The sequence below is a fragment of the Vitis riparia genome, chromosome 7 (assembly GCF_004353265.1).
Source record: "Vitis riparia cultivar Riparia Gloire de Montpellier isolate 1030 chromosome 7, EGFV_Vit.rip_1.0, whole genome shotgun sequence".
Classification (NCBI taxonomy): domain Eukaryota; kingdom Viridiplantae; phylum Streptophyta; class Magnoliopsida; order Vitales; family Vitaceae; genus Vitis; species Vitis riparia.
In genome coordinates this window covers 20,462,353-20,479,013 of record NC_048437.1, presented here as the reverse complement: position 1 = coordinate 20,479,013, position 16,661 = coordinate 20,462,353, and the positions used below count along the sequence as shown (strand labels likewise).

General features: G+C 35.4%; 2 protein-coding genes across 7 annotated transcripts; both read left to right on the top strand.

Moving 5' to 3' along the window:
- Nucleotides 1-5,273: 5,273 nt before the first annotated feature.
- On the top strand, nt 5,274-11,399 carry LOC117917703. 6 transcript variants are annotated; one of them, XM_034834065.1, is made up of 4 exons: nt 5,275-5,401; nt 6,341-6,593; nt 9,679-10,840; nt 10,952-11,399. In XM_034834065.1, exon 3 carries the CDS (start codon nt 9,689-9,691, stop codon nt 10,835-10,837), a length of 1,149 nt encoding a protein of 382 aa, XP_034689956.1. In that variant the 5' UTR covers nt 5,275-5,401; nt 6,341-6,593; nt 9,679-9,688; the 3' UTR covers nt 10,838-10,840; nt 10,952-11,399. The 6 variants fall into 6 exon arrangements, with proteins under 6 accessions (XP_034689959.1, XP_034689955.1, XP_034689956.1 ...); XM_034834067.1 differs by having other exon boundaries at nt 9,637-10,840; XM_034834066.1 differs by adding an exon at nt 5,499-5,570 and having other exon boundaries at nt 6,341-10,840.
- Nucleotides 11,400-13,554: 2,155 nt separating this feature from the next.
- LOC117917704 lies at nt 13,555-15,389 on the top strand. Its single transcript, XM_034834069.1, has 6 exons — nt 13,555-13,719; nt 13,808-13,815; nt 13,913-13,997; nt 14,085-14,551; nt 14,778-15,033; nt 15,115-15,389. The coding sequence occupies exons 2-6, from the start codon at nt 13,810-13,812 to the stop codon at nt 15,132-15,134; spliced, it is 834 nt and encodes a 277-aa protein (XP_034689960.1). The 5' UTR covers nt 13,555-13,719; nt 13,808-13,809; the 3' UTR covers nt 15,135-15,389.
- Nucleotides 15,390-16,661: the final 1,272 nt, after the last annotated feature.

Below are 16,661 nucleotides of genomic sequence, written 5' to 3'. Positions count from 1 at the left end.
CTATTGTCTTACATTTTTTTTGGATTCATTTCAGCAAAATCTGACCAATCTTTTATTCATTCAAGCTACATCTCATCATCTTACCAATGTTCTTGTTTATGTTGACGACATATTAGTCATTAGAAGTGATCACTTGGTTTTAGACCTACTTATCACCAACTTGAATTATGAATTTTCTTTAAATGACCTTGGACCTATCAACTATTTTCTAGGCATTCAGGTTAAGGAAACCAGTGAAGGGTCACCTCTATCTCAAACCAAGTATATCATGTTAGGATAAGACCCTTAAAAGCATGACATGATGCAATAAACATGTGGATTTTTATTATTGATTTAATAATTTTTTAGTTCACTTTCATCTATCATATTTTTATGCATTATATCTTGTAAGCACTTTGGCTTGCACCTTTTGCATTGTATGTGACTTGAGTGCATTAGGAGTTGTACAAAATATCCAAATCACGGGTTCCTTGTAAATAGATGAATAACTTATAATTGGTTTGTGAGTCTAGGCAACCCATTAGAAGTTGTAGTGCTCTAACTCCTAAATGGAGGGATGATTGGTCTTGGACATCGGGATGGATTTCCCACATAGTGAGTGTACTAGTGTGTATGGTTACACATTAAATAAGACCTACGGTAAGTTACTAAACTACTTTATTGTGTTGTTTCTCAACCTTGAGAGAATATTGAGTTTGTGTTAAAGTTAGTAATGACTTTAACCTATATATGAGATTGTAAGTTGACCATATATGCTCTATGGATTGGGTCACTATTGATGAAAGACAATAACAATAGGCATTTTCAATAGAGACACGGTAATGATATCTCATGAGATTGATACAATGTATCCTTTTAAGTGATCATAAGGTGGTGTATTCACGAAAACTATGGTCATAGCAGTTCCTTAAGTGGAACTTGACATTATACTCTTAGAGAGTTAAGATATATTAGTGAACACAAATAGGAGAATTTGCAACTCAAAGATAGTAGAGATAGTCTTGAAAGGTTGATAACTTTCACATTGTTAGACTATGAACACTAGTTCATCGGAAGACTGAATGCAATGAATAGCAAGTCACAAACCCGAGCACATGGTGCTTCATTGTTATTTACATAAGTTATTGAAGTTTAGTTGATTCCCTGTAGTAGGATGTTGAATCAATTTCAGAATTGGATTTTGAGGGAACTAGTCTCCTATGGGCCCTAGTGACCCTCATTTTGAGCTTATATACCTTGTTGACACTAATTATGAGGGTCAGATTGACTCTAGGTTCACTTTTATGCATAAGGGTGTCTTGGTAATTATGCATGGTTGCATAAGGATAAGTGAATAAGGTCTCTAAATTGGGCTAATTGATTAATTAGTATACTTTGTTGGGTTAATTAATCAATTAGAACATGTTTTAGGCTAAATTAATTCCAGCCCTTAGTAGGTGCAAGTCACTTAAACCCATCGGGGAACCTATAAACACATCCTTAGGGGTTAGAGTTTTCATGGCTTTTTCTTGATATCGCCTTCCACCTCTAGAGAGAGAGATAGCCATAGCCTCCACTTTTCCTTCCATCCTCATAACAAGTGTCTTAAGATTAAAGTTTGAGTCATTAGGTAGAAAACTATAGGTTTGTGAGACTTCGTATGACTTTGTTCTTTATCTTCATTATGTGTAATCTTTGGGAACTTTCAAATCTCAAGTATAATTTTCGTTAGCATAATCTAAGTTTGTATAAAGTTTAAAAATGTTTTTTTGTTTATATTGTGCAAAGGATTTAGAAAAGCTTAGAATAATTATGCATATTCCTAACTTGATATGGGATTGGTGACTGTGATTCTCTATTGTTCAAAATACCAAGCCTAAATTATGTTGCAACTCTGGCCAAGAAAAACCAGAGAAAGAGTCACTATGGTTTTTGTAGTACTCCAAGTATTGTCCTTAAGGACTAGCCTATGGAAGTTGTCAGACTAGGTTTAAAAGATTGCTTTTTGCTAAATTCTTGAATTGGAAAAAATAAAATTTTGAATTGAACAAAATAAAATTTAATAAAATAAACCTTAAATAAATGCAAAAGAATGATTAATTTCTAATTCAAATGATTCAAGATTGGAGGTTCCACAATCCAACTTTAGGTATAGGGCCTCAGGCAAAACAAGGGTATCAATTTTAATTAGTTTGAGGATATTCAGAAGTGGGGTTAAACTAGATCAACCTGAGTTTCACAACTCAGGGTCGCATCCGTATCCTAACTTTTAATATTTTATTTCATTATTGAAATACCAAATAGATAAATGGTTATGAAAATTGTGTTTAGGACTAGGAGTTAGGCCTTTACCACTCTGTGTAGATTTGTCTTATGGTAGATACCAATAGCAAAACCTCATATAACTGGGGATCAAGAATTACCAAGAATCCCTAGTATCAAGGAATGGACTATTGTACCATCCCTTAATTCAAACTAACATTAGAGGATATTTTTTATTTTCATCTATTATGCCTCAATTGTTCATTCATTCCATTTTTAGTTTGATTTTATCCCTTGTTTTTCCTTGGCTCTAACCCTAGGTTTTCATGTTTCACACCCCAATATAGCTTTTTAGCCTCTCATGGTGGTGATTTCATTCACACAATCCATAAAAAAATAAATAAAGAACCATTCTTGAATAAAAGAAATTAGGAACAATTGATTAAAATAAAGAAAACAAATCGAGAATCTTCAATGTCATCTTCTCTCCCTAAGAAAATCCAAGAACATCTGATAATTCCCTAAACACCTAAAAAAAGAACTCTAATGCCTTATTTATAAACTAAAAGTTAAGTTGACACATGACAATATCCTAGAGAGTATGTAAAATCTTCTTTCCAAATCAAGGGCTCTCAATAAAAGTTGTAAAAATTTGAGTCACGAGAGCCTTTAATGAAAAGATGTTGATTTTGCATGGTCATGTGAAATATAAATGGATTGGAAGCATTCTAGCATTATTCTGGTGCATTTGGCATGATCATGCAAAAATTCACATGTTCATGCCAAATTGATTTCCAAGCTACTGCAAAAACAATATCTCTAGTCCATTTTGCACGATCATGCGAAAATTTCACATGTTCATGTGAAACTGACACTCCTTTGATTCCTTGTTGTACAATTTTCTTCAATCATCTCTTCCTTGTTTTCAAATCCGATTTGCACATCATTTAAAGTATTGGATTCTTGACTTCCTGACTTCAAAATGATATATAGCATGCCCAAAAATAACCTCAAGAAGTACTCCAAATAACTTCAAAGTCATAGTATATGTTACTGCTAGAATTTGAGTTCCAATTGGAATGTATGAACTTCAAGCTATATCCTTCAACTTTATTTCTCGTGTTTGTTTGCTCTCCAACTCTTTCCATAACCTTTATTTCTTTCTCTCATGCTAAGAATTACTCCACTTTCCTTTATCAAAATTTTCCTCATGCTTCACACTCTTGAAGCTCGTTCTAAGCATATCTAGTCTTGTTTCCATCATGACTGAAAATGACTTCTCCAACTTGCATCCTATTTATCCTTTAAACCTAAGATTTAACTCAAGATATATGTTAGATCCATGGTTAGGGTCTTAGGAACAATTCAAGTTAAGTTGGGTGAATTGAGCCTTTACATTTGCATAATTCATTCCTATATGTGCCATTAGAGCACAATTTGTGGCTCTAATCACTTGGGAAACGAATAGATTCGAGTTTTTCCCATCATATCACTAATCTTCTATGCCAAGAAAAAATGCAATATGCTAAACCAACTACTTCTATGATAACAAGCCTAAAACTTTCAGCATATGACAATGATCCTGTTCAAGATCCATAACTTTATCAAAGTGTAGTTTGTGCACTACAATATGTAATCATAACTAGGCCATGGATTGCCAATAGTATTAACAGGGTTTGTCAATTTATGCAAAACCCTATGAAAGTTCATTGGAAGATAGTTAAGAGGATACTACAGTATCTAAGTGATACCTTGGATTTTGGCATGCACTTAAAGAAATCTAATAACCTGAATGTGATAGGATTATGTGATGTCGATTAGGCATCAAACTCGGATGATAGAAGATCAACTTTAGCATATTGTGTTTATCTAGGTCCTAATTTGATTTCTTAGCACTAAGAAACAACAAACGATATCAAGATCTAGTATAAAGACAAAGTATAGGAGTTTAACCAATATTGTAGTAGAAATCACATGGATTTAAGCTTTCTTACATGAACTTAAGGTGACTAAGTTGCAGACCCTAGTGATTTGAAGTGATAATCTAAGTACAATCCAACTTGCAGTCAATCTAATCCAACATTCACGTACTAAACACATAGAGCTAGACTTACACTTTGTTAGAGAGAAAGTTCTCACCAAACATGTGTATGACACATTCCTACTCAAGATTAGGTTGTAGATATACTCACTAAGACAATGTCCAATTCATTGTTTTTCAATTTCAGAAACAAACAGAGAGTAAAGAACTTTACTACCCTATGTTTGCGGGGACATGTTAGGACAACTCATTAAGTTGTTATAATTAGTTACTAAGTATAGTAGTTTGTAACTAAACCAATTAAGGGAAGTTGTTATTATTCCCTTAGTATATGAACTTTTCTATGCTATGCTACAATCAAGAAATAAGAATCAATTCATTCTGCCAAAAAAAAAAAAATTCCTCGTAATTCTTTAGCAAAAGGAAATGAGAACAATCCATTTTTCTAGAAAAAAAATTCTTCTTAATTATTTAACAAAAGGAAATGAGTTATATTTCTAGCATTTCTTTTCTCATTATAGGTACTTTTCAAACCCTAGCTTTATAGACTATGGTTTAGTAAAACTAAAACCATTGTCATAGTTAACTATGGTTTTAAGAAGGATTTTCGTATATTATTGCTATGGTTGACATATGAAAAATAAAAAATAAATTAAATATATTTTCTATACTAATAAATTAAATATATTACTTTTATACTAAACTGTTAACTTACGTGGCAATTAATATATATTTTTTCACAACTGTTAAAATTTATTTTTTTAAAAGTTGTCGTAATAATGAACTGGCTTTCTAATTTTTTTTTTTTTTTGTTAAACCGATTTTATATAGTATATTAACACCTATGTGAGACGTGTTCCATATACTTGAATAATAGATGACGTGGTATTGTGATGACATCCATACGAAACCGCCATCAGAGTCCAAACTTATTTTGACATTTTCTTTATTGGGCCCATTAAATTTAAATGCAAACCTTATGAATTTCCCAAGTACTTATGAACATTTTCCTCGTTGAAAAGATCCCATTTTCATTCAAATTTCTTGAGTATGTTTCACTAAATTCCCCAATCAATCTTTTAAAGCACAAAGGAAGAAGAAAATTCAAATCTTCCAATTGTTAGTAAATCCCCTTCTTATATCTTAATTTAATTTTTTAAGAAATATTGTTTATTTTTTTTTAAGTTTTATGATTGTGTTGTTTGATTTGAATCAGTTTGATCAGTGTTCCTGATTTGCCTGTTGCCGTGGTCTTTGATATATCTGTTTTGCTTTGCACCGAAATAAAGTGAGATTCTTTTGGTATCTGGAAGTGGTTGGGTTTAGGGTTAGGGTTAGGGTTAGAGTTAGGGTTTGGTTGAATTGGTGTGAAGGGAATGGTATATTGTTTGGATTTGATGTGGGTTTTTTAGGGTTTGGCTTCAGGGTTCAACTGTGCGTTTGAAACGAGAATTTGGAATCCTTTGACACCCACTTTAGCCCTAACCTATTCCGGGATTTCACATTTTCATTTGGTTTCTTGTGATTTCCGGGGAACCAAACAAGGAAGGTATAAGGGTGGGGCTTGTGATGGGTTTTTAATTTTAATTTGTGTCTTTGGTTCAAATTGGTAGGTGTCTAAAGCAATTCTATGAGATTTATGCTTGTTTTATGGAAGTATGGAACTTATATATGAGAACACGTACTTTGTTATTCACAAGCAAATATATGTGGATATGAATGCCTGAGATGGGTGGATGATGATTTAAGAAACAATTTGCTCATTCCATATGTCACCATTTTGTCATAAAATTAGGATTGAAGTTGGGTTTTGTGACATTCTCTTGTTCTGAGGTTCTTATCCACTTTGATAGATGTTGGGTACAGTTTGATTTTCATGCGGTTCTGTTTTCTGGAATGAGTACAACCCCCATATTGCCCAAGCTCGGTTTTTGTGATGAAATGTTTATTGCATGCACACATATATAGTTTTGATAGGATACATATTAGACTGTTTTATATTTTTAGAATGATAATACGTACAATGACCACCATTTTTAAACTGTGTTATAACTGCAGGTTTAAGACTCATTGGTGACTAATTGGCTGAAGACATTATATCATATTCTTCATCAAAGGTGGTATCTCTTTGAGATTTCAACGATTGTATATTAGTGCATTAGTTATTCATGCTTTGGAGCATTTTGCGGGGCTTGGTTTGTAGTTTTCTGTGAAGTTAAAAAAAGGTTTCATATTTGTCAAGTGCTAACACTTATCATTCTCATAAAGATCCAGAAGCACCTGGTAGGAGATTTTCAAGTTTCTTCTCTGGGTAAGTACAAACATAGTTGAATGGTGTTTTGTTAATTTTAACTTTCTTTCTCTGTTTTTTTGATAAAATTGTAGTTTAATGAAGACAAACGCATATAAATAATATTTGTATCTTCATCAAATGGTAGTAATTTGGCAGTTCACACTCTTTTTTCTGCTATTCAATTTAATATTTAGATTTTGTCTTATTTTGATATTCCATCATGAAGTTCTAGAATTTATCTTTAACTGGAAAGTGATAGTGAGGTAGATGGATGGATATCATATGGTTATCAAATGTACTGCCACTGGATCAGTTGGCTTTCTACAGATTTTTGGAAAGATTACATTTTGACTTATCCATTCTATATATCGTTTGGGATTAGATGGAATTAAATTAGATTGGTGTTGTAAAACTTTCCAGAATGGATATTAGTTAGATGTAAACTTCATTAAGGTTCCTTTGTGAATACTGGTCTACTATAACATGCTGGATACTACTGCCACAATAATCTCAACACTAGAGAGTGCTTCATGATATGCAACTTATGCTCTTTCCCTCCAGATCAGTTGATATTTGATAAATAACTTAAACTCTTCGCAATCCAACTAAAGCTTTCCCCAGCTTTGTTTTGACTTCTGTACTCTAAAGGATTAACCAAAGATTATACACAGGTAATCTTAACATAAATATTTCTCTAAATTCCATGCAATGAAATAATAGTTCATGAGGCAGAAGAAATGAACTTTTTTGCGATTATTGTAAGCCATGGCAAGTCATGGCCCTTTTGCAACATGATGTAATGCTGCTTATTGTTTAGTTATGTTATCCTCTAGTAATTTTAGATGATAAAAGTGATCATCTATGTAGGCTTTAGCACATGGGCAGCATTTGAGGTTTGCAAAGGCAGATCTTACATAAAAAAGGAAAGAGAAGAGAATGCATGCACCATGCAAAGACTACAAGTGCATAAGAGAGTATAATTATTTTTTAATTTGGCATGAAGTAAAGTAGGATTCGCCTGCAATTCTTGTATGGGCATGTTTATTAGTCTACTCGTGATGCAGGATGAGGGTAAGAATCCCTCATACTGTAGAAAAAGGGTCCAAAAATAATAATCCAGCAATCTTAGACAAAATAGTAGTCTAGATCATTGATGGTCCTATGGTTTGTTAAATCGGAAAATAATTCAAGGATTTATGGATGGAATATGGGTAGAGCAAGCTTCTCATAAGCTATTCTTAGGGAATCCAAACACTCTGATACTTTCAAGTTTTAAACTTGATGTATCAGCATAAAATGTTACTGATTTATGCTTTGAGAGACTAAATCTCCTTTTAATTGGATTCCAATGGCTTGAAAACCCTAGTAGTTGGCAAACATAGATGTTCCTCTTAGTTTCCTACCAAAAGCTAATTCAGAAGCACTTCTTTCGATTGACTCAGCTATTGATGTAGATGTTGGCTACTCACAGACATGCTCATATCATACAGAATTTATTGAAAAGCTAGATGTTGGATGTGCAGATTTAGGAAACTAAGGTTCAGTGGGACACTCTTCCTGAGCAAATATTGCACCTTAGGTTAGAATAATAAAATGGAGAGCTATTGCTATTGATTGAGGGACTATGAAATCTGTTGCATGTGGTCATATCAATCCTGGATTCCAGTGGTTTTATTTTTGTGAATTATCATGGGGATCTGGTAAAATTGTTTTAAGTTAGATCTGATTTAATTAGATTGCACTCCTGAATTGAGAAGATGTTCCTTGATCATCTGGTGTGATATTGTGTTCTTTCCTCCTTCCTCATCCTTCTACCTTCTTTATCATTCTTGTTTTTCTGTCTTCAACTATTTAGTCAACATAGAGATGGCTATGGTTTTAACCCCCTTCTTAGACCTCTATAAGATGGCTTCTATCCTCTTTAATCATTTTATATTTTGTCTTCTTACTTGTGATGATCAGCTTGTTGAAGTGTATAGCCATCGTAAGGCATATAATTCTTGTCAAATGTTCATCTCCTTAACCAGAGGAGCATTCAATACACCTCATATTTGTAATTAATGACGTAGTGGTAGAGTTGGAGTAACAGTATCCTCTTCAGTTCCCCCTAACCTAGTTGAGTGAAATATTTGTTTTTCTCCTTGGACTACAGAATGATGCTCTTGGATCCTAGGTTCATCTCTTAATAGGTTGTGGCTCTCATTGGTTTTCACTGGTTAAATTTTCATAAGTTTCCTTCTTTTATTTTTTGTGATTTTTTGGTCGGATTAGGATCTAATTTTGCCCCAGTGCCCAGACTGTATTTTTATATTGATTTTAGGCTAGAAAACATTTTCTAGTTTTAAATTTACTTTGAATTTTTTTCTTAATATGTGGTTCCATTAGAAATTTTTTTGTGCATGTCAATAGTGTGTGTTTTAAATTCCAAGCATAGGGATAATAAGGTTGAAAGTCATGGTTGTGAAAGAGGAGCCTATCAAATGGTCTGAGTATTGTTCTGCTGGATTATGATGAATTTGAATGATAATGGTTTTTTCCCTTCTGTGGACAGGTGGACGTAGTCTAGGTAAGTCCGGTTTTTATTTTTTTCATAGTTAGTATTGAGTACATGACTAGGTTGGTTTATTTATTTTTTTATTAGACTAGGTGGGTTTATGTTTTGGTGGTTTAATTGCTGCTAAATCATTGGACTATGATTAACAGAGGCAAGATTACTAAAAATTTTGAGAGTGAAAAAAAAGAAGAAAATATTAAAAAGTTGAGAGAAATAAGAGTAGGTTGGGGAATGAAGCTCTCTGTTCTTCCTCTCAACAGATAAATAAAATTAGGTTAAGGATATCTGGAATTATTTCCTATTATTTTAATTCAGTAGCTTGATCTACTCTCCCACCTTATCTGTTTATTATACAAATCCAAGTGAGTTGTTCAGCATACTGTTTACTTGATTGGAAAACATGGTTTTATAGTAAGAATTCACCCTTTTAGTTCAAATGGTAGTGTCTCAACCTTTTCTCATAATGTTGTGACTGACACTAATCTATTTTGCACTATTTTTTAATAGAACTGGTGTTCTAATCAATTCAATTTGAGTAACTTACTACAGTGCATGAAAGATGGCTGGTAAGAAACAAAGCATGTCCACAGATGCTGATATCCATGCCCTGCCCAAGGAATGGGATGATGTTTCCTGCCCTATATGTATGGACCATCCACATAACGCTGTTCTCCTCCTGTGCAGCTCACATGAGATGGGTTGCAGATCTTACATCTGTGATACAAGTTACAGGCATGCAAATTGCTTGGATCGATTTAAAAGATTAGGTGCCAATCTTCCAAACACCTCTTTGCAACCTAGTTCTTCAACCACAAACCAATCTTATTCTAGCAATGCTTCCATTGTAAACTTGGGCTTGAGATTGGGAATTGACTCGACAGAAGCTCATGGAAATGGAAACCCAAATGAAGGCAATGGTTTGCTGTCAGTTAGAATTCCTAGAAGATCTGGTGAAAATAACATCCAGGATACAGATGGGTATTCAGCAATCCAAAGGGGAGGCATTTTTGAAACTGGGAATGCTGAATCCTTGGTGGAAGGGGTTGAACCTGAAGAGTTGAATGCAGAGAATTCGTCAGAGTTGAGTCTGAGCCTGACATGTCCCTTGTGCCGAGGAGCTGTTTTAGGCTGGAAAGTTGTAGAAGAAGCCAGAGAATCTCTCAACCTGAAGCCACGAAGTTGCTCACGAGAATCATGCTCGTTCTCTGGTAACTACCGTGAGTTACGTCGGCATGCCAGAAGAGTTCACCCAACAACCCGTCCTGCTGATATTGACCCTTCAAGAGAGCGATCCTGGCGACATCTTGAGCACCAAAGGGAACATGGTGACATTATCAGTGCCATCCGCTCTGCTATGCCAGGTGCAATTGTGCTTGGGGACTATGCTATTGAGAGTGAGGATATGCTAGCTGGTGGGAGGGAAAGCGGCAATGAAGAAGGTAATGGGCCATGGTGGACTACTTTCTTTTGGTTTCAGATGATTGGCTCAATTAATTCAGCTGCTGAGCCAAGGAGTCGATCAAGGGCTTTGACAAGGCGTAGGCAGTCAGCAAGAGCAGCTCTAACACGGCGTCGGTTCCTTTGGGGGGAGAATTTGTTGGGTCTGCAAGATGATGACGATGTTGATGATGTGGGTGAAGATGCCTCTCCTGTCCCAAGAAGGCGTCGACGTTTGATGCGGTCAGAATCCAACGAAGATCAATCATGAGAGGTGTCCCCATATTCTGGAACTTTATACAATTCATGAACATGAATTTACTGCAGGAATTGCTTTTTTGGTCTTCAGCTGACCCAATTGGTGTTTTTACCATTAATGTTCCAGTAATGTGCAGATTGCCTCCTAATAAGGACTCTTTCTACTGATTAAGAACCCACCCATCAGCCTGGAGCAACTGAAGGAGCACAAGAAAGTTGTGTGGGGATGAGTAAATTTGGATGCAATTCATGGTTTTCTTCACACAAAAAGGAAAGCAAAGAACACAGAAAAATATGCTTTGGTTTCAGAATGATTCTGATTAGCTTTCAGATTCTTAGTTCTAGAAACACATAAATTTCATCTGCGACCAAATTGAATTTCTTCCTTGTGTTTCTGTTGTTGCTGTATGGTGTACTGAATCATGTTACTGCTTATATCTGTCTTTATCTTTATTATTTTATATAAAAGTAATTGGAATGTAATTACTTGAAAATGCAAAATATACTGATGTAAATGCTGTTGGTTTTCTGAAACCATGGAATTTATTTAGAAACTGATGTCTTGGTTGTGTATTTATGCGAGTTTGCTTCATGAAAGAAATGTCTTTTAAGGCTAATATGTTGTTTTAATTGTATAATTATATGGGTCACACCCAGGTGGGTGGACTATCAAAACTCTTATTGCCCAATTTGTCGCATTATGCCATTTTGTACTTATAGTAGTCATGTCATGAACACAGCTCATATTACCTACTTCTAGGAAATGCAAAGGTTTCCAAGAAATTAAGCCAAGAAAACCATATCCTGTGGACATCGGCCTCTTGAATTGAATGTATGAATCTTGTAGATAGAATGAACGAAACTCCTAGAACTGACAAGAAAAAGTGCCGAATTAACTCAGGGGACCAGAGTGCTAGATGTTTATGAATGGTATGAATCTGGTAGATGAAACTTCCAGACTGATCAGAAAAAGTCTTAAGTCGACCCCAGGGACCAGACTTTCCTCCATGAGGACTGATATATGCAGCAGTAACGTGGAACAGAATTCCACCACCAGAAGTATATCAAATAATAACTAGCAGAAAAGTGACCCTTACCAGACCCAAGTCTAATAACATAATGTATTAGGACGAGGATCTTACAACCATTAGCAGAGGACCACCCAGATTAGGCCTCGTCAACCTCGAACCAGCAAAGGAGGGGAGTGCGACACGTAGCTCCACCTGGGTTCCATCAAAACCTTTGAGGAGGAAAGGTGAGAATATCAAACACATGGTGATGCTCCCCCGGAAAGTAGGCCTCTTCTTGTTTAAAACAATAGAAGATGGTGAAGATATTGGTTGATTAGAGCATTATCCCTTACTCAGCCCCATGTGAGACCCAATGTTGTCCCCAGGGAAGCCAACACTTAGAATACAGTATTTTTGCCCTTAATAATCTCATTGCCCACATGCTCAACCAACACTATATTTTCCCATTTGGTAACAATATCTCGTCCCACATGCTCAACCCACACTCCATTACCTTTTCATTTGGTAAAATAACTCAATCCCCACATGCTCAACCAACATCTTTGTTTTTCAATTGGTTAAAATATCTCACCCACTGTGTGTATAATATTAGAAGAAACCTATGATTGGACTTTCTCTGTGATTCCTTTATGGGCTTTTGCTACTTCTATTCAAATTGATTTACTTGTTCTGAAATCTAAACCAGTTAGCTGACTAGGATCTTAAATGGAAGAACTGAGAAATGAACTGCAATATAGACCCATTTTGATAACAATGGCAAGTGAAATGAGATAACCCAGTGGCTAATTGGGTTGGAGTGGCCATATGCATTTGAGGTGGCCTCACTCTTGCAGAATCCAAAATTGCAGATGTTCAGTGATGGTATGATGGGGCTCCACAGATATTGAAATTACATATATAGATGAACAAAAAGATTCATTGCTGATCTCATAAGTATCAAATATATTTTGTTGCATGTAGCTGCTCTTGTAAAGAATTATATGGACAAACACATGCCGGATCACACAAATATGTTTCGCCATTCTGCTCTATCTTTAGGACTAGTTTTATTGAATCATTGGTGTCGATATCTCTTTCTTTTAGCTACACAATCTTGGCTTTTGGTACCTGTCAAAGAGGAGGACTGTGTTAGGTTGGCGGGTCATTGGACCACTGACATTTCTTTCATGAAAGCTTGTAGTACTTGGTATTTCTCTATTTTACTTACTGGTAGGTATAATGTAGAGTTAGGCTTCAGGGTTGAGCCATCTCTTCTGGCTTTACGGTTTACCGTTTGTTCACTTACATGGTATAAACATAAATGTAGGTCACAAGTCTCCCAAACCCTTTTTGCATAGGAGGGAAGTCCATTTTTTTCATGACATAGTTTTCAAATTAAACAACAAATCCAAAAAAAATGGGAATGAAATGCCTGAAGAGGGAACCCTATCATTTTCCCTGACAGCTGAAGTCCAAGACAACTTTCCCATCCCTCTTGAATTATTCCATAAATTCAGTCCAGCGTAAATGCAGCCTATTCCACTGGCAGGACAAGCAAAGACTCTTAATAGGCTCCATATCCTTCTTTGGGACCACCCAAATTGATGAACTTCAAGCTTACAAATGTATGGTTGAGAGAAATGCCACCAGGGCTAAACACAGCAGTCTCTCTTAATTAAATCCGAGATCTCCTTAATCACCAGCACATGATCATCATATATAATAATCCCCACTATCCCAAGAATCACAAGCCAACTAGCCCCCACTCACTGCCTGGTTGTCTCACCATTTTCCTTAGATTCACTCCAACTCTCTCTTTGTCTTCATCTCCCCATAGCCTTGAAGGTGTTGATCGCCAGGAATCTTTTGTATACAGACAGCACAGGTAGATCTCTCAGTGCTGTCCATTTGACCAAAGCAGTAGTCCTCCTCTGTTTCAGCACTATATAATAGCTGAAAGTCTCATATTGTAGACATGCAGGTGAGCTCTATATAATCAATAGCAACATGATTGGGTTATTCAGATTGATAGCAGCATTCACATTGAAACTCATATCCCTCGTACTGAATCACTACAGATCATTCAATGGCTCTTCAAGGTAACACATGAACAACCCAAAGACACCTCTTCAAGGCTTACCAACAAGAAGGAAAGCAGTAGTGGTAAGGGAGAAACTCTCACAACCCTTTGATGAAAAGATTATTAAGTATTAGCTAACCACTTTTTGTGTCTTTTTTGGTTTCTTTTAGATGAGGAAGCTAAATCAAGGGGTGTAGTTCTGTTTAGGAATGAAGGGGTTAACACCAAAAGATTGAAAAGAGTGAAAGGACGGGACTTGGGTTACAACGATTCAGAGTCTTATGCTATACTGTTTAGAAGAGACCGCGCAAGGGCCTGCTTCTATCACACGCTCAATTTGAGAAGACTGGGAAGTTTTCATAAAAGGAAACCAATGAAGATGAAGAAAGAAGATATTGCTCGAGGATTAGGCATTGGTCTCAAGGGGGATTCAGCTGCCCATGTTGGAAATAAGGTTCTGCCAATTAGTGACACAACCTTATCATCCTCAACTAATACAAATGAACAGTGGGGCACTTCTGAAAAGAAAGAGAGGATTAAGGGAGATAAAACCAAAGCCATTTCTAGAATGAAGGAGCTTTTTAGATGGGCTGCTGCTACCAAGTCTGAGAAGGGAGGAAAGTTCATCGGTAGAAAGGTGCACTTTTTTAACAAACAAATTGTTTCTGCTTTGGCATGCTAGGCTTGCTCTAGCAATAAATTTCATCTTCATAGATTTAGCTTACAAGAGTATGACATTTTATAGTAAGAATGAGGCAACGCCCTACTATTTACATACTTATTTTAATGTCAACACTAGATCAGATTCCTGTAGTTTTTTGAACAAGTCCTTTCTAAAAGGCAGTGCAACACATATCTTTCAGGTGCTACACTTTCGCAATCGAGGAAGCCTCAAACCAGTACCAGATGATGACCAACTTAGCAATGACTCTCCCAAGATCAGTTTCAGATGGGAAGTGGAAAGCTGCTGCACCACTTCCTCTGCTTACTCTGCAATTTCAATGGCTTCCTCTTTCTTGAATGACCAGCCTGGGAACAAGCAGTCTATCAGTACTACAATTGAGGACAGTGATCATTGCACTTCTAGAGCAGGAAACTGGATCACCACAGACTCTGAATGTGAGACTCCTCTCTTCCTCTTCCTCTTCCTCTCCCTCCTCTCTCTTTCACATACTGATATATGTTTTGTCGCTGAAACAGTTGTGGTGCTAGAGCTCTGAGGAAAATGACTGACAAAAGGGAGATTGCATGGCTGAATCAACTGCTTAGCCATTGTATTAGGATTAATCCTAATTGGGTGTTTGCTCACTTGTAATTTTTTTTCCTCCTGAAATGTAACATCAGTTCAAGAATCTGGAACATGTTGTATTCAATGAACATGGCCTACATGGGCTAACCTAACCAATCTTCCCTATTCATCAGTAAAAGAATGTTGGCCGTTCCTCTCCCCCATAAATGATATCATTGATGACTTACGAACTGTCCTAAGACACCGTCTCAATAAGATCCAAAGATGACAATAGTTAAACGTGCTTCTTGTAAATTGCAGAGTGTGGTCCCATGCCAAGAGATCTCTAGTTACTTGTATACGAAACACCTTCCAGAAAAGAGAGAAAAAAGAGAAGATTTGATCCTCGGTTACTCAAAAACTAAGAACAAGCTTGTGCAAACATATCATTCAAATCATAATATATATATATATATAAATAAGTATATATTTTCTAATCAACCATCATTTGGGACAGTTTCATATTTTTGGTTTTTAGCTGGAAGGTAATACAGAAGCAAAAGTCATAATTTGTTTTTGGAGTCAACTAGCATGGTGTGATATTAGCCATTAGAGCATCTCTGGGCTTTACTTAACCACATTGACATTACCTGGAATCACATGGCTGACTCAAGGAGCCTAAGGTTATGTTTGGTTCCCGGAAAATTTGAGGGAAAATGCGAGGGAAAGAAAATACAAAGGAAAAGTAGAAGGAAAGAAAAAATGAAGGAAAATAAAAAAATAGATTAAAAGTTGATAAATTATTTTTTTTATTACTTCAAACTCATTTTATTTATTTTAACTCATCAATATAAAGATTAAATAAATTAAAAATATATGAGTTTTTAATTAGTTTCAATTATATTTGATTTTCTTTTATATTTTTCATAGGACAACCAAACATGAGAAAATCATTTTCCTTAGCATTTTTTTTATTTCTTTTGTACTTTCCAGGAACCAAACATAGCCTAAAAGTTCAGCACATGCCTTCCATATGTAGTTAGTGAATCTTTCCTCGTCATGATCCACATCCTTGAAATTACTTAATATGCCAACATGCCAATCGTGTCGGTGATATTTGTTTCTTCTCAATTTAGAGAGACTGGGGTTGTGTTCAAAGAGAGTGATTTTTTCTTTTCATCAATTTTCTTTTTTCTTGGAAAAAATCACAATTTGATTTAAAATAAAATTCACTAAACAAAAAAATTCAATTAAATGAATTTTTCTTATCACTAGCTCGTAAATGATATTAACATCTAATTAGTTGTTCATATAATTTGTTCACAACTAATCAAAGTATTATTAAATTACATATATTCAAATTCCTCTTCAAACTTCTAACACAAGTGAACAATAATATTTTAAGGTATCTTCCTAACCCCCTAGGATGGGGTCTTTAAAAACAATATCTGCTTCTAAAAATTTTATTGAGAAAGGGAGCATTTTCATGCTTGTCTTTTTTATGAGGATCACATTGTTC